Source organism: Salvelinus sp. IW2-2015, linkage group LG18, assembly GCF_002910315.2.
Source record: "Salvelinus sp. IW2-2015 linkage group LG18, ASM291031v2, whole genome shotgun sequence".
NCBI classification, from domain to species: domain Eukaryota; kingdom Metazoa; phylum Chordata; class Actinopteri; order Salmoniformes; family Salmonidae; genus Salvelinus; species Salvelinus sp. IW2-2015.
The window spans coordinates 8484234-8506796 of NC_036858.1; the positions used below are offsets into that span (position 1 = coordinate 8484234).

Consider the following 22563-nt stretch of genomic DNA (forward strand, 5'->3'; position numbering starts at 1 on the left):
GAGAGTCACTCCAGGTGTCCTGGACATGCGCTTCAATTAACAGAAAGCATGCTACATTTCGTTTTAATCCTGTATTGAACACAGATCATCCCGTCTTCAATTGTATCGATTATTAACGTTAAAAAATACCTAAAGTTGTATTACAAAAGGAGTTTGAGATTCTTTGGCAAAGTTTACAGGTAACCTTTGAGATATTTTGTCGTCACGTTTGAGCAAGTTGGAACCTGTGTTTTTCTGGATCAAACGTGCCAAATAAATTTTGGATATATATCGACGGAATTAATCGAACAAAAGGACCATTTGTGATGTTTTATGGGACATATTGGAGTGCCAACAACAGTTGCTCGTCAAAGGTAAGGCATGAATTATATTTTTATTTCTGCGTTTTGTGTTGCGCCTGCATTTTTGAATATGCTTATCTCTCTTTGTTTACTATGGTGCTATACTCAGATAATAGCATCGTATGCTTTCTCCGAAAAGCCTATTTCAATTCTGACATGTTGGCTGGATTCACAACCGTGTAGCTTTAATTTGGTATCTTTCATGTGTGATTTAATGAAAGTTTGATTTTATGTAATGTTCATAGTAATTAATTTGAATATGGCGCTCTGCAATTTCTCATGCTTTTTGCCCAGTGAGACAGTAGCATCTTGCCTAAACTCAGATTTTTGGATATAAATATGAACTTTACCAAACAATAAATACATTTATTGTGTAACATGAAGTCCTATGAGTGTCATCTGATGAAGATCATCAAAGGTTAGTGATTCATTTTATCTCTATTTCTGCTTTTTGTTACTGCTCTCTTTAGCTGGAAAAATGGCTGTCTTTTTCTGTGACTTGGCTCATACCTAACATAATCGTTTGTTGTGCTTTCGTCGTAAAACATTTTTGAAATCGGACACTTTGGCTGGATTTACAACAAGTGTAGCTTAAAATGGTGTAAAATACTTGTATGTTTGAGGAATTTAAATTATGGGATTTCTGTTGTTTTGAATTTTGCGCCCTGCAGTTTCACTGGCTGTTGACGGAGGTGGGACGCTACGTACCACAATACCCTAGAGAAGTTAATGCGTTTGAGCTAATCATTGTGTTTTGACAAAGTAGGGGTGGTACAGTAATAGAAGATAGCCCTATTTGGTAAAAGAACCAAGTCCATTTTATGGCAAGAACAGCTCAAATAAGCAAAGAGAAACGACAGTCCATCATTACTTTAAGCATGAAGGTCAGTCAATATGGACATTTATTTCTGAAAGTTTCTTCAAGCACAGTTGCAAAAACCATAAGCTCAATGATGAAACAGGCTCACATGATGACCGCCACAGGATCTGCTGCAGAGGATTAGTTCATTAGCGTTACCAGCCTCAGAAATTGCAGTCCAAATAAATGCTTCTCAGAGTTCAAGTAACAGACACATCTCAACATCAACTGTTCAGAGGAGACTGTGTGAATCAGACCTTCATGGTCGAAGAATGTGAAATGTCAGAATAATAGTAGAGAGAATGATTTACTTCAGCTTTTATTTCTTTCATCACATTCCCAGTGGGTCAGAAGTTTACATACACTCAATTAGTATTTTGGTAGCATTGCCTTTAAATTGTTTAACTTGGGTCAAACAGATTTTCTATAGGATTGAGGTCAGGACTTGTGATGGACATTCCAATACCTTGACCTTTGTTGTCCTTAAGCCATTTTGCCACAACTTCGGAAGTATGCTTGGGGTCATTGTACATTTAGAAGACCCATTTGTGACCAAGCTTTACTTCCTGACTGATGTATTGAGATTTTGCTTCAATATATCCACATAATTTCCATCCTCATGATGCCATCTATTTTGTGAAGTGCACCAGTTCCTCCTGCAGCAAAGCACCCCACGACATGATGCTGCCACCCCAGTGCTTCACGGTTGGATGGTGTTCTTCGGGCTTGCAAGCCTCCCCCTTTTTCCTCCAAACATAACGATGGTCCGTTCTATTTTTGTTTCATCAGACCAGAGGACATTTCTCCAAAAAGTACGATCTTTGTTCCCCATGTGCAGTTGCAAACCGTATTCTGGATTTTTTATGGCGGTTTTGGAGCAGTGGCTTCCTCCTTGCTGAGCGGCCTTTCAGGTTATGTCGATATAGGACTCGTTTAACTGTAGATATAGATACTTTTGTACTTGTTTCCTCCAGCATCTTCATAAGGTCCTTTGCTGTTGTTCTGGGATTGATTTGCATTTTTTGCACCAAAGTACATTCATCTCTAGGAGACAGAATGGTCTCCTTCCTGAGGTATGACTGCTGTGTGGCCATGGTGTTTATACTTGCGTACTATTGTTTGTACAGATAACGTGGTACCTTCAGGCATTTGGAAATTGCTCCCAAGGATGAACCAGACTTGTGGAGGTCTACAATTTTTTTTCTAAGGTCTTGGCTGATTTTCTTTGATTTCCCATGATGTCAAGCAAACAGGCACTGAGTTTGAAGGTAGGCCTAGAAATACATCCACAGGTACACCTCCAATTGACTCAAATGATGTCATTAGCCTATCAGAAGCTTCTAAAGCCACAACCACATTTTCTGGGATTTTTCAAGCTGTTTAAAGGCACAGTCAAACTTAGTGTTATGTAAACTTCTGGCCCACTGGAATTTGTGGTACAGTGAATTATAAGTGAAATAATCTGTCTGTAAACAATTTTTGGAAAAATTATTTTGCACAAAGTAAATGTTCCTAACCGACTTGCCAAAACTATAGTTTGTTAACAAGACATTTGTGGAGTGGTTGAAAAACGAGTTTTAATGTTTCCATCCTAAGTGTATGTAAACTTTCGACTTCAACTGTATATATTTGAGAAGAGATATACTACAGCAACAACAAGAAAATACAGTATAGGCACATGTTCTTGGCAATCAGCCACAAAACGCAAAGTGAAGTGAAGTTGAGTACTGTGGGGGGCGATCTCTCTTCTCTCGCTCTCGACCTGTTCTCCCCCAGCCCAGTGGACCTGGCTGCAATCAGTTGAATTGAGGTGGTGAGTCTGTGGTGTGATGGATGAAGGCACCAGGAGGCCAGCCCAGACCCACTTCCACCAGCCAAACGCAGAGGCTCAAAGCAAAAGGGTATGCAACGCAGCAAATCAGGGATAACTTTGTTCTGAATTGCAGCCAAGTTCAGGGGAGGTCATCAGCTATCAGCTATCTGAGCAGCTAACCGATTGCTGCAGCTTTCCATACAGCTTCCATCTGTAATAGGCCCATCTGTAAATAGCCCCTCCAATCTACCTACCTCATCCCCATATTGTTTTTTATTTACTTTTCTGCTCTTTTGCACACCAGTATTTCTACTTGCACATCATCATCTGCACATCTATCACTCCAGTGTTAATTTGCTATATTGTAATTACTTTGCTACTATGGCCTATTTATTGCCTTACCTCCTCATGCCATTTGCACACACTGTATATAGACTTTTTTTTCTATTGTATTATTGACTGTACGCTTGTTTATTCCATGTGTAACTCTGTGTTGTTGTTTGTGTCGCACTGCTTTGCTTTATCTTGGCCAGGTCGCAGTTGTAAATGAGAACTTGTTCTCAACTGGCCTAACTGGTTAAATAAAGGTGAAATTTAAACATTTAAAAAAGGGCAGGGCATAGTGGAAGAGAAGTATGAATAAGCATGGACACAATTAAATGCAGATGTTTGGTTTTGTGGGAGTACTGTACAACTCAGAGACAAGAAATCAAATCAAATCAAATGTTGTGTCACATGCGCTGAATACAACCTTACCGTGAAATGCTTACAAGCCCTTAACCAACAATGCAGTTCAAGAAATAGAGTTAATAAAATATTTACTAAATAAACTAAAGTTAAAAATAAATGTAATCAATTAAAAAGGAACACAATAAATGTACATAACAATAACGAGGCTATATACAAGAAAAAAAATACATCGTTGCCAAAAGCAAACATAAAACTGAATATAGGCTTCTTCCCCCCAGGAAGAGAAATACTGATGTGTCAGAAAAACCAGTACATCAAAGATGCTTTAGACAGAGAGAGAGAGAGTACCAGGTGCTGGAATGTGTGCTTTAGGTAGGTGAGTAGAGGGATTATGCCACACAGTTCCTCTAAAACATTATGCTGCACATATGGTAAGAAAGAAAAACACTTACACCCACACACACAGCACTATCCTCCAAACCTAACGGCTCCATACGAGTCCCTGTCATTTACACGTTGAGATTTCCTCTTATCAAGGCACCAGGTGCAGAGACACATTTCTGACATTCTTTGTCTTATGCAAAAGTCCACCAAGCCATGGTTCTCTAAACCAGAGTTAACTAATATTGAGCCAGGGCTCATTGGTGAGTTTTTAACACCAGTCTCTTCTGTGTCATGGCTTAGGACTGGGTTGTGGCCAGACATGTTTTTTTTTAAATCTATTTGGTGGCTCACAAAAAGACTGAGATGGCTTTAAGTGGGCAACAACAAAGAGAAGATTGGGACCCTCTGCTTTAATCCAACTGTCTCTGGACCTGGTGCAGAACACAAGGGGATGATGCAAGACTTCTAACCTTCCAATTACTTTTCAGGATTCCAAGTCAAAGTTAGATAAAACATTTACAGAGAATAGAATCAAGCCAGGAAACATTGAAGTGATCATCAGCCTCCCTCCATCCCCGAGAGAAGAAAGAGAAGAAGAGGTGTTTCATCTTTCATATAGAGCGTTAAAACCAGAGGCAGCGGAGGATGAGAAGAGAGGGAGAAGTCATAATACTGTCTCTGATTAGGGTTGGGTTTGAAGGTGTTGCAACGCAGCATGCAGTGTGTGTGTGTGTGTGTGTGTGTGTGTGTGTGTGTGTGTGTGTGTGTGTGTGTGTGTGTGTGTGTGTGGTGTGGTGGTGTAGCTGTGTGTGGTGTGTTGTGTGTCGTAGCGTAGTGTGTGATGTGTCAATACAAAATTCCCGAAATAATCCAACTTACTCTTCCCTTAGCCAACACAGTTACCTCTTGTTCCTTAAATCTCCTACCCCTCGTCTTATTCATATTAATGTATTCATATTGACATATTCTTGCCAGTTCAAGCCGCCTTCCTAATACTGTCTGATCAGGAGAAGACTGGAAAAGAAAATGAATTATCTCTAATTGGCGACAAGAMGCGATGACGATGTTAGCCGTGTGCGGAAGAGAAAAACTAAAGGTTTGAGATGTGGTCTTGATAGAAGAGAGACGGTCTAAGAACAGAAGAAATAAACCAGACGGAGGCAGAGAGAAASGAGAGGGAGAGAGGCAGAGACAACATAGAAAGAAGGTTAGGTAACCTTTGTGAGAAAGGAAAAAAGGGAGAGTGGAGAAAGAGAGAAAGTGAAGTGTGAAGAGTTGCTGTGTAGCGGCTCTGAAAGGTTGATCACTCTGTGAAGGGCTGTAGACAGCATAGAATCTCCACCTCTCTGTCAATCAACATCACAACATGTGAAGAGGTGTGCTGCCCTGAGCCCCCCMCACACACACACAGAGAGATGGTATAAACCTCCAAAAAATGGATATGCAGCACTACTCAACAGCAGTACTTGATAAACAACGTCTCATTTTAACACTGTCATTCTGTGATCATTTCAGAAATATACAGAACAAAAATCTAAAACGCAACATGCAAGGTTTTCAAAGATTTGACTGAGTTACAGTTCATATAAGGAAATCAGTCAATTGAAATAAACTCATTAGGCCCTAATCTATGAATTTCACATGACTGGGCAAGGGGTGCAGCCATGGGTGGGCCTGGGAGGGCATAGGTCCACCCACTGGGGAGCCAGGCCCAGCCAATCAGAATTCGTTTTTCACCACAAAAGGGTTTTATCACAGACAGAAATTCTCCTCAGCACCACCCGCACCCTTCCTCAGACGATCCCGCAGGTGAAGAAGCCGGATGTGGAGTTCCCGCGCTGGTGTGACTACACGTGGTCTGCGGTTGTGAGACTGGTTGGACGTTCTGCCAAATAATCTAAAACGACGGAGGCGGCTTACGATAGAGAATTGATCATTCAATTCTCTGGCAACAGCTCTGGTGGACATTCCTGTAGTCAGCATGTCAATTGCACRCTCCCTCAAAACTTGAGTTGTGTGTGGCATTGTGTTGTGTGACAAAACTGCAACTACATTTTAAAGTGGMCTTTTATTGTCCCCAGCACAAGGTGCACCTGTGTAATTATCATGCACTTTAATCAGCTTCCACACCTGTCAGGTGGATGGATTATCTTGGCAAAGGAGAAATGCTCACTAACAGGGATGTACACAAATTTGAGAGAAATAAGCTTTTTTTGCTTATGAAACATGGGACTAACACTTCACATGTTGAGGTTATATTTTTGTCCAGTGTAGGTGACAGCTGTATCAGTAACCAAGGTCATAATTTCCCATGGTCTAAATACTATATGTCAGCTGTATCAATAACCAATGTGATCATTTCCCATGGTCTCAACATCTGTCAGCTGTATCAATAACCAAATGTTCCGACTCAATTAAGAAATGTAAAGATAACAACCATAGAATCACAGCTCTGTCTTTCTCTTCAACTACTGTACATGAATAACTCACATGATGTCTTGAACGGTTCTCGGTGTCTGTTCAGTACTGGTAGCTAGAGTACACCACAGGAGGTTGGTGGCACCTTAATTGGGGAGGACGCGCTCGTTGTAATGGCTGGAGTGGAATAAGTRGAACGGTATGAAATACATCAGACATGCCATTCGCTTGGTTCCAGGCATTATTATGAGCCGTCCTCCCCTTAGCAGCCTCCACTGGTACATGTATTCTGAGACTGCATATAGCTTATCACATAAACCATTTCCTATTAGGGCTATTTGCACATTTTGAGTTGCTGGTGTCTTTTCTTATGCAAGGGAACAAATATCCTTACAGAGCCTTGCAGCATCTACCACACTAAGCAGTACCTTTCATCACACACAGGCTACCACACTAAATCGTATTTATGACTTTGGGTACTTTGAAAATGTACCCCCTGACCCAGCTTGTTGTGAGCTACTAATGTGCTGCTTTGGTTTGTGTGTGTGTGTGTGTGTGTGTGTGTGTGTGTGTGTGTGTGTGTGTGTGTGTGTGTGTGTGTGTGTGTGTGTGTGTGTGTGTGTGTGTGTGTGTGTGTGTGTGTGTGTGTGTGTGTGTGTGTGTGTGTGTGTGTGTGTGTGTGTGTGTGTGTGTGTGTGTGTGTGTGGATCACATAAACAGTGAGCAGCAGCTGCAGGGCTGGTGATATGAGGCAAGACAATAGACATATCTTTACAGCCTCTCTGTGTCATTGGTTTCAACAGACTGTCAACACTGCAGAGTGGTGACTATGTAACAGGTGAGCATGTAACGTGTCAGTGGCAGTAGACGTGGCTGCTTTCATGCCTGTGTTCATTTCAATGAACCTTTTACTGCTGTGTGCTAAATCAGGGTCACACGGTGTAGTTTGAAACAAACGTATACACCTCACACATGTGATAATGATTTGATTTGATTGAATGGGCAAATAAAAAGACATCTACCATGTCAGATATAGAGTTGAAAAGTAATACATTTTGAGTTTGCATCCCAATATTACACTTTATATACATCACAGACGACTGAACAATAACAAAACTGTTTGACATAGAAACACCAGATTTTCAGCGGGTTTTTTGAAATAAATGTTTATTATGAAACATTCCACCCACGAGGCCACAAGGTCATTTGACTGCATGAAAGGGCCATAAGATCAGAACTAATACGTCGGGGCATGGACTCTACAAGGTGTCGAAAGTGTTCCACAGGGATGCTGGCCCATGTTGACTCCAAAGCTTCCCACAACTGTGTGAAGTTGGCTGGATGTCCTTTGGGTGGTGGACCATTCTTGATACACACAGGAAACTGTTGGGCGTGAAGAACCCAGCAGCGTTGCAGTTCTTGAGACACTCAAACCGGTGCGCCTGGCACCTACTACCATACCCCGTTCAAATACACTTCAATATTTTGTCTTGCTCATTCACCCTTTGAATGGCACGCATAAACAATCCACGTCTCAATTGTATCGAGGCTTAAACATCCTTATTTAATCTGTCTCCTCCCCTTCATCTACACTGATTGAAGTGGATTTAACAAGTGACATCAATAAGGGATCATAGCTTTCACCTGGATTCAACTTGCCAGGCTATGTCATGGAAAGAGCAGGTGTTCCTAATGTTTTGTACACTCAGTGTAGATCGCTGTGTATAGAGAGGGAGAGAGAGAGAGAGAGATGGTGAGATCCAGGGGAGAAGATTGAATCTCAGCTCTGGGGAGACAGTTGATATCGGACTGGTATATCTGTGGTACATCTGTTATTTTTGCTGAGGGAGAGGGCAGCCAAGCTGGAGATTGAAAAATATTTTCTGAGATAAATACCTATTTGACCTGTACTGGGTCTGTCAGAATGACTCCCACCTGTACAGTCAGTTCTGATCAAATTACAACCTTTCCATCCTGCTGGACCATTTCTGCCTACTAATATTGATAGACAGAAATACCTATCGAAACCTTGATTGGAATACCAAGCGCAACCTTGATTGGAATACCTAGTGAAACCTTGATTGGAATACCTAGTGAAACCTTGATTGGAATACCTAGTGAAACCTTGATTGGAAACCTTAGTGAAACCTTGATCGGAAATACCTAGTGAAACCTTGATCGGAATACCTAGTGAAAACCTTGATCGGAATACCTAGTGAAACCTTGATCGGAAACCTAGTGAAACCTTGATCGGAATACCTAGTGAAACCTTGATCGGAATACTCTAGTGAAACTTGATCGGAATACCAGTGAAACCTTGATCGGAATACCTAGTGAACCTTGATCGGAAATTACCTAGTGAAACCTTGATCGGATACCTAGTGAAACCTTGATCGGAATACCTAGTTAAACCTTGATGGAATACCTAGTGAAACCTTGATTGGAATACCTAGTGAAACCTTGATTTGGAATACCTAGTGAAACTTTGCTAAACCTTGATTGGAATACCTAAGGGAACCTTGATTGGAATACCTAGTGAAACCTTGATTGGAATACCTAGTGAAACCTTGATTGAGAATACCTAGTGAAACCTTGATTGGAATACCTAGTGAAACCTTGATGGAATACCTAGTGAAACCTTGATTGAATACCCTAGTGAAACCTTGATGCGGAATACCCTAGTGAAACCTTGATTGGAATACCTAGTGAAACTCTGATTGGAAATAACCTTAGTGAAACCTTGATGGAATACCTAGTTGAAACCTTGATTTGGAATACCTAGTGAAACCTTGATTGGAATACCTAGTGACCTTGATTGGAATACTAGTGAAACCTTGATGAATACTAGTGAAACCTTGATGGGAATACCTAGTGAAACCTTGATTGAAATAGGAATAGTCCACGTCATCGGCCCCCGGGGAGCAGTTGCTGTTGTGGTTTAACTGCCTTGCTCAAGGGCAGAACGACAGATTCTTCCACCTGCCTGCTCGCGGGATTCGAACCAGCGACATTCTGGCTACTGGCCCAACTCTCTAACCGCTAGGCTACCTGCCGCCTGCTGGGTGTGCAAGCTGTGTGTGTGTTAGTGTGTGTGTGTACAATCACCGCAACAGAGGGAGGCAGGGGCAACAAATGACCCAACAGCCAATTAACAAGCTCAGCAGGGAAGTTTCTTTCAAATCAGGCTTCCCACACGACTGCCCCCCAGTCTCCGTCTGCTCAGACCAGACACACCACAGGGCACAGGTCTCATATTAACATCTGAAAATAACTATGAACTGAGAAATTATTTAAATCTCCAAAAGTCTGTCTGTTTTCTTCGCCTAGTGAATTCTCTCTCTTCTCCCTCCCCCTCCCACCCTATACCCCTGTCTCCCTCCCCCTCTATTCCCACCCCTATACCCCTTCTCGCTCCCCTCTATTCCCCACCCTAACCCCTGTCCCCTTCCCCTCTATTCCCCACCCTATACCCCTGTCCCCTCTCCCTCTATTCCCCTCCCATACCCCTGTCTCCCTCCCCCTCTATTCCCCTCCCTATACCACTGTCTCCCTCCCCTCTATTCCCCCCCTATACCCCCTGTCTCCCTCTCCCTATACCCCTGTCTCCCTCCCCCTCTTATTCCCCACTCTATACCCCTGTCTCCCTCCCCCTCTATTCCACCTACCTGCCCTATCCCCCACTAACCCCTGTCTCTCTCCCCTCTATTCCTCTCCCTATACCCCTGTCTCCCTCCCCCTCTATTCCCCACCCATACCCATGTCTCCCTCCACTCTATTCCCCTCACTATACCCCTGGTCTCCTCTCCCTATACCCCCTGTCTCCCTCCCCCTCTATTCCCCACTCTATACCCCTGTCTCCCTCCCCCTCTATTCCCCACCTTACCCAATGTCTCCTTCCCCCCTCTATACCCTCATATACCCCGTTCTCCCTCCCCCTATACCCCGTCTCCCTCCCCTCTATTCCCCACTCTATACCCCGTGTCTCCCCCATTCCCCCTCCTATTCCCCACCCTATACCCCGTCTCCCCCTCTCCTATACCCCTGTCTCCCCTCCCCCTCTATTCCCCACCTATACCCCTTCTCCCTCTCCCCTCTATTCCCCCTATCTTCCCTATACCCTGGTCTCCTTCCCCCTCTATACCCCTCACTATACCCCTGTCTCTCTCCCCCCTATTCCTTACTCCCTATACCCCTGTCTCCCTCCCCCTCTATTCCCCACTCTATACCCCTGCCTCTTCCCCTCCTCTCCCCCTTATCCTCTCCCTATACCCTTTCCCTCCCCTCTTCCCACTCTATGTTTCCTCGTCCTTCCATACCCCTGTCTCTCCTCCCCCTCTATTCCTCTCCCTATACCCCTGTCTCCCTCCCCCTCTATTCCTCCCCTATACCCCGTCTCCCCCCCCTCATTTCTCTCCCTATACCCCTGTCTCCCTCCCCCCTCTATACCCTCACTATACCCCTGTCTCCCTTCCACTCTATTCCCCACCCTTATACGCTGTCTCCCTCCCCCTCATTCCCCACCCTATACCCCTGTCTTCCTTCCACTCTATTCTCTCTCCCTATACCCCTGTCTCCCTCCCCCTCTATCTCCTCCCGATACCCCTGTCTCCCTCCCCCTCGATTTCTCTCCCTATACCCCTGTCTCCTCCCCCCTCTATACCCCTCACTATACCCCTGTCTCCCTTCCACTCTATTCCCCACCCTATTACCGCTGTCTCCCTCCCCCTCTATTCCCCACCCTATACCCCTGTCTCCTTCCACTCTATCCCCACCCTATACCGCTGTCTCCCTCCCCCTCTATTCCCCACCCTATACCCCTGTCTCCCTTCCACTCCTATTCCTCTCCCTATACCCCTGTCTCCCTTCCCCTCTATCGCTCTCCCTATACCCCTGTCTCCCTCCCCCTTGATTTCTCTCCCTATACCCCTGTCTCCCTCCCCCTCTATTCCCCTCCCATATACCCCTGTTCCGTCCCCCTATATTCCCCTCCTATACCCCTGTCTCCCTTTCCCCTCTATTCCTCTCCCTATACCCCTGTCTCCCTCCCCCTCGATTCCTTCTCCCTAACCCCTGTCCCTTCCCCTCTATCCTCTCCCTATACCCTGTCTCCCTCCACTCTATTCCCCCCCTATACCCCTGTCTCCCTCTCCTCTATTCCTCTCCCTATACCCCTGCCTCTCCCCTCCTATCCCCTGTCTCCTCCCCCCTATCCCCCTATACCCTGTCTCTCCCCTCTATTCTCTCCCTTACCCATGTCTCCTCCCCCTCTTCACCCTATACCCTGTCTCCCTCCCCTCTATCCCTCCTATCCCGCTCTCCCTCCCCCTCTATTCCCCCCCTATGACCCCTGTCTCCCTCCCCCTCTATTCCCCCCCTATACCCCTGTCTCCCTCCCCTCTATTCCTCTCCCTATACCCCTCTCCCTCCCCCTCTATTCCCACCCTATACCCCTGTCTCCCTCCCCCTCATTCCCCACCCTATACCCTGTCTCCCTCCCCTCTATTCCCCTCCCTATACCCCTGTCTCCCTCCCCCTCTATTCCTCACCATACCCCTGTCTCCCTCCCCCTCTATTCCCCACCCTATACCCCTGTCTCCCTCTCCCCTCATTCCTCTCCCTATACCCTGTCTCCCTCCCCCCTAGTTCCCTCCCTATACCCCTGTCTCCTCTCCCCCTCTATTCCTCCCCTATACCCTGTCTCCCTCCCCCTCTATTCCACCACCCTATACCCCTGTCTCCCTCCCCCTCTATTCCCCCCTATACCCCTGTCTCCCTCCCCCTCTATTCCCCACCCTATAACCCTGTCTCCCCTCCCCCTCTATTCCCCCCTATACCCCTGTCTCCCTCCCCCCTCTATTCCCTCCCTATACCCCTGTCTCCCTCCCCCTCTATCCCACCCCTGATACCCTGTCTCCCTCCCCCTCTATTCCCCATCCCTATACCCCTGTCTCCCTCCCCCTCTATTCCCATCCCTATACCCCTGTCTCCCTCCCCCTCTATTCCCCTCCCTATACCCTGTCTCCCTCCCCCTCTATTCCCCCCTATACCCCTGTCTCCCTCCCCTCTATTCCTCCCACCCTGATTACCCCCTGTCTCCCTCCCCCCTCATTCCCCCCTATACCCCTGTCTCCCTCCCCCTCTATTCCCCACCTATACCCCTGTCTCCCTCCCCTCTATTCTCCCACCCTATACCCCTGTCTCCCTCCCCTCTATTCCTCTCCTATACCCCTGTTTCCCTTCCCTCTATTCCCCCCTATACCCTGTCCCTCCCCCTTATTCCTCCCCTATACCCCTGTCTCCCTTCACCCCTCTATACCCCTCCTATACCCGTTCCCTTCCCCCATTCCCCACCCTATACCGCTGTCTCCCCCCCTCTATTCCCCATCCTATACCCCTTTTTCCCTTCCACTCTATTCCCCTCCCTATACCCCTGTCTCCTTCCCCTATATTCCCCTCCCTATATACCCCTGTCTCCCTTCCCTCTATTCCTCTCCCTATACCCCTGTGTCTCCCCTTCCCTCTATCCCTCTCCTATACCCCTGTCTCCCTTCCCCTCTATTCCTCTCCCTATACCCCTGTCTCCCTTCCCCTCTAATTCCTCTCCCCTATACCCCTGTCTCCCTTTCCCTATATTCCTTCTCCCTATACCCCTGTCTCCCTCCCCCTCAATTTCTCTCCTATACCCTGTCTCTCTCCCCCTCTATTCCTCTTCCTTATACCCCTGTCTCCCTCCCCCTCGATTTCTCTCCCTATACCCTGTTCTCCCTCCCCCTCGATTTCTTCTCCCTATACCCCGGCGTCCCTCCCCTTCTATTCCCCACCCTATACCTCTGTCTCCCTTCCCCTCTATTCCTCTCCTATACCCCTGTCTCCCTCCCCCTCCAATTTCTCTCCCTATACCCATGTCTCTCTCCCCCTCTATTCCTCCTCCCTATCTGGACCCCTGTCTCTCTCCTCTCGATTTCTCTCCCTATACCGCCTGTCTCCCTCCCCTCAATTTTCTCTCCCTATACCCCTGTCTCCCTCCCCCTCAATTTCTTCTCCCTATATCCCTTCCCCCCCCTCAATTCCTCTCTTCCCTCCCTCCCTCAATTCTCTCCCTATACCCTGTTCTCTCCCCCTCTAATTCTCTCTCCTATACCCCTGGTCCTCCCTCCCCCTCTATTCCTCTTCCTATACCCCGGTCTCCCTCCCCCTCGATTCCTCTCCCTATACCCCTGTCTCCCTTCCCTTCTATTCCTCTCCCTATACCCCCATCTCTCTCTTTTCCACTCGTTATTTTGAGTGTAAAATATTGTTTACATGTACTGTAGCTCTCTTGAACCTAATATTGCGGTACAGTTAAAAACACACTAACACAAATTCACAAAATGGTGTGGGTGCGAACCAGATCAAGCTAGTGACAGTCTCCAATCTCCCGACAGTCTTGCCAAGGTCCCTCTTCAAACCTATCCATTCAAACGAACAGAGCTCTGAAGGCCCTTCACGTCTTTACAGATGACTCAACTCTCAACATATGTATTATTTTCACCAAGATTAGAGGTTAGAGAGATGAGGGACAGAGAGAGAGATGAGGGAAAGAGAGAGAGAGAGAGAGGGAAAGAGAGAGATGAGGGAAAGCGAGAGAGAAAGAGATGAGAGAAAGAGACGAGGGAAAGCGAGAGATGGAGGGATGGTCAATGCAGAGTGCTTGACCATCCCTCCGGATGAAAGAAGGTGGATTTTTGTTATGCTGTCGAACCAACCCCTTGAGCTCCAGCATCCCGTCAAGGCTATAGAAAACATATGTATTACATACTCTACAAAGCACATACTATTACAGAATGTACATGATTTATTGTGTAGGATGGAGAAAGGCTTTCTGTAGACTGACCAAAAGGAAACATCCAAATCTGGGACTTTGTAAATGTACCATGACCCAGATGCATTAAGAGTGTAATAGTTACACATGATAAGAAAAAGTCCAAAGTGAAAACTAATTTGAATAAAACAGGTCGATGGTTGCCCTGGGGATAGTTACCCCGCAGATGTAAGGTAATAAGAAACAGAATTCTAGTGTAATAAACTAGGTGGTTTGTTCCTCACTAAGTGCATTCGGTCCTGCTTTCCAAAATGCTTTCAACCTCTTGTGGCACTATGCGCTGCACTCTCTGCTGGTTACTCCCACACACTTGGCCATGCGCAAGTGTATACACACACACACACACAATCTGCCAACCATGGCCTTTATTCTCTGCACTTCAATCACTGTGGTTACCATTGATTAGCATGTATATGCCTGCATTGTGACGTATGTATGTATGTATGTATGTATGTATGTATGTATGTATGTATGTATGTATGTATGTATGTATGTATGTATGTATGTATGTATGTATGTATGTGTGTGTGTGTGTGTGTGAGCCACTACGTATAGCATAGCTGAACAGGTGTACTCTCTCAACCTGCTCCAGGTGGACCTGCACCAAACTCCACCCCGTCTCTTTCAACACACATGCCTCTGAAGCATGAAACAGCAACTGCTTGAAATGCAAACGCTGCCATGAACTATACTCCAGTATGTGGGTGAATCTCCATGTTGAGGATGTAGATGGGCATAATATGCATGGGAGAGATAAGCAGGTAGGGATCCACCAAATTCAAATGGGAATGGTTGATTATCATACTGTAATCTGYAGCACGGACAGATAGGAAGTAAACAGAAATTTGATAGTGATGTATTGTATATGAATGAGAAGGAGGAGGGAGTTTACAGTGAAAAGGAAAAATAGATACAGTACCGGTCAAAAGTTTGGACACACCTACTCATTCAAAGGGTTTTTMTTTTTTTTCTTATTTCCACATTGTAAAATAACAGTGAAGACATCAAAACTATGAAATAACACATATGGAATCATGTAGTAACCAAAAAACTATTAAACAAATCAAAACATATTTTATATTTGAGATTCTTCAAAGTAGCTACACTTTTTCTTGATGACAGCTTTGCACACTCTTGGCATTCTCTCAACCAGCTTCATGAGGTAGTCACCTGGAATGCCTTGTTAAAAGTTAATTTGTGGAATTTCTTTCCTTCTTAATGCGTTTGWGCCAATCAGTTGTGTTGTGAAAAGGTARGGGTGGTATACAGAAGAYASCCCTATTTGGTAAAAGAACAAGTCCATATTATGGCAAGAACAGGRAAATGACAGTCCATCATTACTTTAAGACATGAAGGTCAGTGAATACAGAACATTTCAAGAACTTTAAAAGTTTCAAGTGCAGTTGCAAAAACCATCAAGCTCTATGATGAAACTGGCTCTTATGAGGACCGCCACAGGAAAGGAAGACCCAGAGTTACCTCTGCTGCAGAGGATAMGTTCATTAAAGCTACYAGCCTCAGAATTTGAAGCCCAAATAAATGCCTCACAGAGTTCAAGTAAYAGACACATCACAACATCAACTGTTCAGAGGAGACTGCATGRATCAGGACTTCATGGTCGAAKTGCTGCAAAGAMRCCACTACTAAAGGMCACCAATAAGAAGAGGARMCTTGCTTGGGCCAAGAAACACGAGTAATGGACATTAGACCGGTGGAAATCTGTCCTTTGGTCTGATGAGTCCAAATTCTTGATTTTTGATTCCCACCGCCGTGTCTTTGAAAGACACAGAGTAGTGTGGAATGGATGATCTCTGCAAGTGTGTTCCCACCATAAGCATGGAGAAGGAGTCGGTGATGAAGGGGCGTGCCTTTTCTGGTGACCACTGATCAGTGATTTATTGTAGAGAATTACAGGCAACACTATACCAGGCATGGCTACCACAGCATCTGCCAAGAGATACGCCATTGCCCACTGGGTTTGCTGGCTTATGGACTATCAATTTGTTTTTAACAAGAGCAATGACCCAGGACAGTGACCCAAACAACAGGATATCTTGACCAAGAAGAGAGAGTGCGTCAGATAACCTGGCCTCCACAATCACCCCGACCTCACCTAAACCATCTCAATTGGTTGAGTTGGACCGCAGAGGAAGGAGAAAACACCAACAATGTGTTCAGCACTTTCATGGTAACTCCTTCAAGACTTTTGAAAAGCATTCCTTAGGACCTTGTGAGGAGAATGCCAAGAGTGTGTGAAGCTTGTCATTCAAGGGAAAGGTGGCTTACTTAAGAATCTCCAAAATTAAAATTATTGGTTATTTGTGTTAAACACTTTTTTGGTTACTACACCCATGATGCCATAATGTGTTATTTCATGAGTTTGATGTCTCTCTAACTATTATTCTACATGTAGAAATAATACAAGATAAACGAAAAACCTTGGAACGAGTAGGTGTGTCCAAACGTTTGACTGGCGACTGTTAACTCAACACAAAACATGTAAACCGCTATACATTTGAAGGAAAAATACAAATGTATACAAATTAATTTCATAGTAATACTGAACTCTACGGAACACGTTTACACATTAATAAATGAGCTTACACATTTGTGGTGAATGCGATTCTCTCCCGTTTACATAACCTGGTGAAATGCGCTGCATAAATAGCCAACCATTATTACCTGTCATTATCAACGCCAGCCGTAATGAGAATAAGTAACCTGTGCTGTTGATCAGATTAAGTCAAAGTATGTGAGAGTAATCACACTGTCTCTGCTCTCTRGGGCCCTGCGTATCTCCTGTATTTTTCTGTATTCATGAGAACCAGCTGCAGTTACAGAAGTGGAAACAGATGGCTCTGCAACTACACAACATAGCCTCTCTTTGATGACTACACACCATTTGAAGCAATTTAACAGCCCACGTCTCTTTAAACCCCCTGTCGCGGAGACTTCTTGTCCTTTAATGTTCATCAAAGGACTAACATAGCTGTGGAGAAGACTGGGGGGGGTGAAAAGATTAAGGCTGAAATGGCCTCCGAATCACAGTCTCATTAGATAGCAGCCTGTAACGGCGGAGAGAGATGACACCATTTTGTGTCATGACAGATCTGTTCCAACATTTTGGAAAAGAATTACCTGTGATCTGCATCTACACACTCCTTTCATCATCATCATCATCATCATCATCATCATCATCATCATCATCATCATCATCATCATCAGAACCAACTCTGACCTCACAATGGGCTCCATTTCAAAATGGTAGGATACAAGACAGCGCCATCAGAATGTTCTTCTACACAACGTATGGTAACAGCTCGTCACACGTCACCATCACACAGGTGGGAAGAAATAGAGGGAGAAAGAGGCTGCGGCACTTAGATGAGGCAGAAATGGAGGAAGGAGGAAGGGATTGAATAGGACGGACGGTGAGGGAGAAATGGAAGGAGACGGTAGAGGGAGGACATAGAGGTCAATGAGAGAGAAATAAAGGAAGTGAAGAGAATGGAGGGATGACTATGGAACTTTGCCAAGACCCAAACGGCGTTCCATAGATGACGCAGGTTAGACAATGGCAGATATATAGCGGTGGGAAAGATTAAGAAAAGGAGAACCTTTATGCAGTGTTAAAGGTCTGTCCCACAGACGGGACTTGACACCGGAGCAAGTCTTACCTTGATGTTGTCAAAGGAGGCCTTGTTAGTGACATCGTAGAGCAAGAGGAGAGCTGGGGAGAGATCACAGACACAGAGCATATCAACAGGCTATCGACGGACGGCCTCCACTAGAATCACTATGATAAGACTTGACAGAAAGTAAAAGTCAAACAATGGATACCTTCCATTTGTGGACTTTAAAACCTTTTAAATTGATCATACATATTTGGCGCAATGTCATGAAATTAGAACAGAACAGAATATGTCTATCTGCGGTTGGAAATTCTGAATATGTAATCAGCCGAGTGAGAATGATCACATTTCAACCACAGTGAACAAAGCCCACTGATGGCCTGTACCACAGTGATATAGCATCAATCATCAATACATAACATTCATAATGGCATTTCCACCTCTGAAGTCAATACACAATAGTGACATGACAGCCTTTACATGAGCAACTATAGTATGCATTGGTTGAAGCTCAATGTTAAATTCCCTACCATCATATCTAAGCCACTATGACATCAATGTCGATGAAAATTCACAAATGAACTTGGAGGTACACAACACACTCTCCGCCTCAGGGTGGTTAGCATTAGGGACGTCAGACATGTTTGGACCCAAACCTAGCTCAAATTCTAGACGTTGGATTAAAATGAGGCTACAGCATCAATAAGGGGACCATTAGACTTAGATCCATTTAGACTAAATTATGTTTGTATGTGCAACAGTTTTTATTAAACTCACAGTTTTACCGCTCACGTGCACATTTCTGTCCAAATAAAAACCAATGATATGCTACCTTTTTGTAGCATTTCTGTCAATGCTAACATCTTTTCAGCCGAATCTTAGAGCGCATATGGCTGAAATCATCTGTGTAAACTGCTGACCAGGAAACGTGTGTGTAATCAGAGCACAAACAAATAAGATAGCGGACGTCCTTGGCTGCTATTATAGCCAGTTAGATACACCAAACTTTGGGAACCTTGGGAAAACTGCTATGCTGCTAATTTATAATACATGCACACACCAGAACAGACACTGTTAGAAGATCCAGAGCAATTTCTAGCGCTAACCTTATGCATTAATTGTGCCATTTTCTTCTTGTCATTATAATTCAACTTTGTGCTGACTGATCAACACAGTGTCAAGTTACTTTTTAACGTGTTCCAGAAGTCGCCATCCACAAGTAAAAAGAAGCAGGGGTGCGGGTTGTACACAAAGCATCTAGGTAAAACAACATCATTGCTTGCTAACCTGGTTAGCTATGTTGTAAAACCAACTGTTAGACAAAAACGAATTTTAACAAGCAAGAGACATAAACGTTCAATGTACTGAGTGAACGAACAAAGACATCGTGGAACAAACGTGTTCCGACTTCACCAGACTGCCCATTTAAATAGTGTCAAGTTAATGTATCTACAGAATAACAGCGTTTGAAGTGTAACGGTTTGCGTCACCACCCTGGGATTTGAAGGCCCTGGGTTCGCCTACTGGAGAAGATATTTTGACCATTCACTTTACATTTACATTTAAGTCATTTAGCAGACGCTCTTATCCAGAGCGACTTACAAATTGGTGCATTCACCTTATGATATCCAGTGGAACAACCACTTTACAATAGTGCATCTAACTCTTTTAAGGGGGGGGGGTTAGAAGGATTACTTTATCCTATCCTAGGTATTCCTTAAAGAGGTGGGGTTTCAGGTGTCTCCGGAAGGTGGTGATTGACTCCGCTGACCTGGCGTCGTGAGGGAGTTTGTTCCACCATTGGGGTGCCAGAGCAGCGAACAGTTTTGACTGGGCTGAGCGGGAACTGTACTTCCTCAGAGGTAGGGAGGCGAGCAGGCCAGAGGTGGATGAACGCAGTGCCCTTGTTTGGGTGTAGGGCCTGATCAGAGCCTGAAGGTACGGAGGTGCCGTTCCCCTATACTTTCGTGTATAGTTTTTGACACCCCATCCCTTTCCCAACACTCACACACCGGTGTGCACCCGCCAACATGCTGTGTGCTTATTTTCATTTATTAGGTGTCTCTGAAAAGAGCCTTTGGGTTCATTGAGCATCGCTGAATGGCAAGAGACAGGGGGTGTGACGTGTACTAGTACTAGTTAGCACGTCTTTTATTTTATTTAACCTCTATTTAAACAGGGAGTCACATTGAGATTAAACATCTATTTTACAAGAGAGCCCTGTATATATTACAATAAAAACAGAATAATAAAACATACACCTATGTGTATGAAACAATATAATTCAGCATAAGATAACAAAATAAACATATTTAATAAAAGCAATCACATTCAACTACACAGAGGTCCTCAATCAATAATGTAAAACTGCCTGAGTGGCACCAGCACACGTAACTGCAGTGAACTCTGCAGATTGTTGCACAAATTAGGGGCAAAAAAACGACGCAGATTTTCCCAAATTGTGGAGACTGAAGGGATCTCTAGTGTTATCCATTCCTGAAAACGGGTTTGTTAACCTATGATTCTTGACTTAATTAATGAAGTTACATATGAAGGGAGTTTCTGAACGATAGCTTTATAAATAAATCAAAGAGAATGCYGCTCTCTTCTTACAAACAGAGAGGTCCATCCCACATTTTTATACAGACTACAAAGAGGAGGAGAGAACAGTGGAAAAACTAGCTCAAACTCTCAAGGAAGACGTCGTTGCCCTCATCCGTCAGATGTAAGCCATCCCTACGGTACAAATGCACGCAATAAGTTGCACAGGTGGTAAACATTTCTAATTTTCAGGTGCCACTTTGACAATTTCTTAGCTTCTCAAATGACAAACGGGTCCAAGCGAGCTGACAAACGACTAACGCCTTTTATGCACACTATCAGTAGAACTTATGTACACATAATGTAAAAAACATTAAGAACTTTCCATGACAGACTGACCAGGTGAATCCAGGTGAAAGCTATGATSCCTTATTGATGTCACTTGTTAAATCCACTTCAATCCGTGTAGATGAAGATAAGGAGACAGGTTAAAGAATGATTTTTAAGACTTAAGAAAATTGAGACGTGGATTGTGTATGCGTGCCATTTAGAGGGTGAATGGGCAAGACAAAATATTKAAGTGCCTTTGAACAGGGTATGRTAGTGGGTGCCAGGCCCACCGGTTTGTCTCAAGAACTGCATCGCTGCTGGGTTTTTCACACTCAACAGTTTCCCGTGCGTATCAAGAATGGTCCACCACCCAAAGGACATCCCACAACTGTATTTTGTATTTATTATGGATCCCCATTTGTTCCTGTCAAGGCAGCAGCTACTCTTCCTGGGGTCCGGCAAAATTAAGGCAGTTATACAATTTTAAAAACATGACAATACATTCACAAGAGATTTCACAACGCATTAAGCATGTGCCATCAGGTCTCTACTTTACTACCACATATCTACAACACAAAATCCACGTGTACGTGTGTGTATAGTGTCTATGGTATTGTGTGTGTGTGTGTATGCATGTGTCTCAAATCAAGTGAAATCCTTACTTACAAGCCCTTAGCCAACAATGCAGTTTGAAGAAAAATACCCCACAAAAATGAAATGAAAGTAACAAACAATTAAATAGCAGCAGTAAAATAACAATAGCGAGGCTACAGTTGAAGTCGGAAGTTTACATACACTTAGGTTGGAGTCATTAAATCTCGTTTTTCAACCACTCCACAAATGTCTTGCTAAGTTAACAAACTATAGTAATTAAAAATAAAAAAAATTACAGACAGATTATGTCACTTATAATTCACTGTATCACAATTCCAGTGGGTCAGAAGTTTACATACACTAAGTTGATTGTGCCTTTAAACAGCTTGGAAAATTTCTGAAAATGATGTCATGGCTTTAGAAGCTTCTGATAGGCTAATTGACATCATTTGAGTCAATTGGAGGTGTACCTGACCAGAAAGTACAGAACACCTAACGAGTTCTGCTTTATATGGTGCATGTTGCACATATATGCAACGCGGAAGGTACCTGCGCTTTTGATATCTGGCCGAGCTTTGTGAAGCCTAGATCGGCGCTTCCTCCTTGCTTGAAGCGGCCCTAAGCTTTCAGCGCTATATTGATATGAGGCTTATAGGGAACCTTCGTTTTATACACTGTTGGAAGATAGTTACATTTCGACAGGTTCCTCCCAAGACATCTTCTAGAAGGTGCCCGTATCCCCGTGGTAGATTCCTGGTATGATCTGCATTTTTCACCACGCAAAGTTACGTTCATTCGCTACTACGCGACAGACACGTCATCTCCTTCCTGAGCAGAGTTATATGCATGCTGGCTTGCGTGTGACATCAAATGGTCACATTACCTTCTGCTTAGCACTACAGCTTTTGTCAAGATGAAACGTGGCTTCCATGCATAACCAGCGCGTTAACTAGCAAAGGTTGCCTACCCATAGCCGGGATCAAGACTCAAGTCACTCTGTTGGAGTCACCACATTCTTATCTTTCTAAGATCTTGGTCTGATTCTTTTGATTTTTCCCATCATGGTCAAGCAAAGAGCACTGAGTTGACCGCTTGGGGAG

General features: G+C 44.3%; 1 protein-coding gene across 1 annotated transcript in view; it reads right to left on the reverse strand.

The window, feature by feature from the left end:
* Nucleotides 1-22563, reverse strand: part of LOC111977323 (ras-related protein Rab-26) — a 181365-nt gene that overhangs the window by 22413 nt on the left and 136389 nt on the right. The window contains 1 exon segment of the mRNA XM_024006699.3: nucleotides 18044-18096. Coding sequence (XP_023862467.3) covers nucleotides 18044-18096 — 53 coding nt within the window.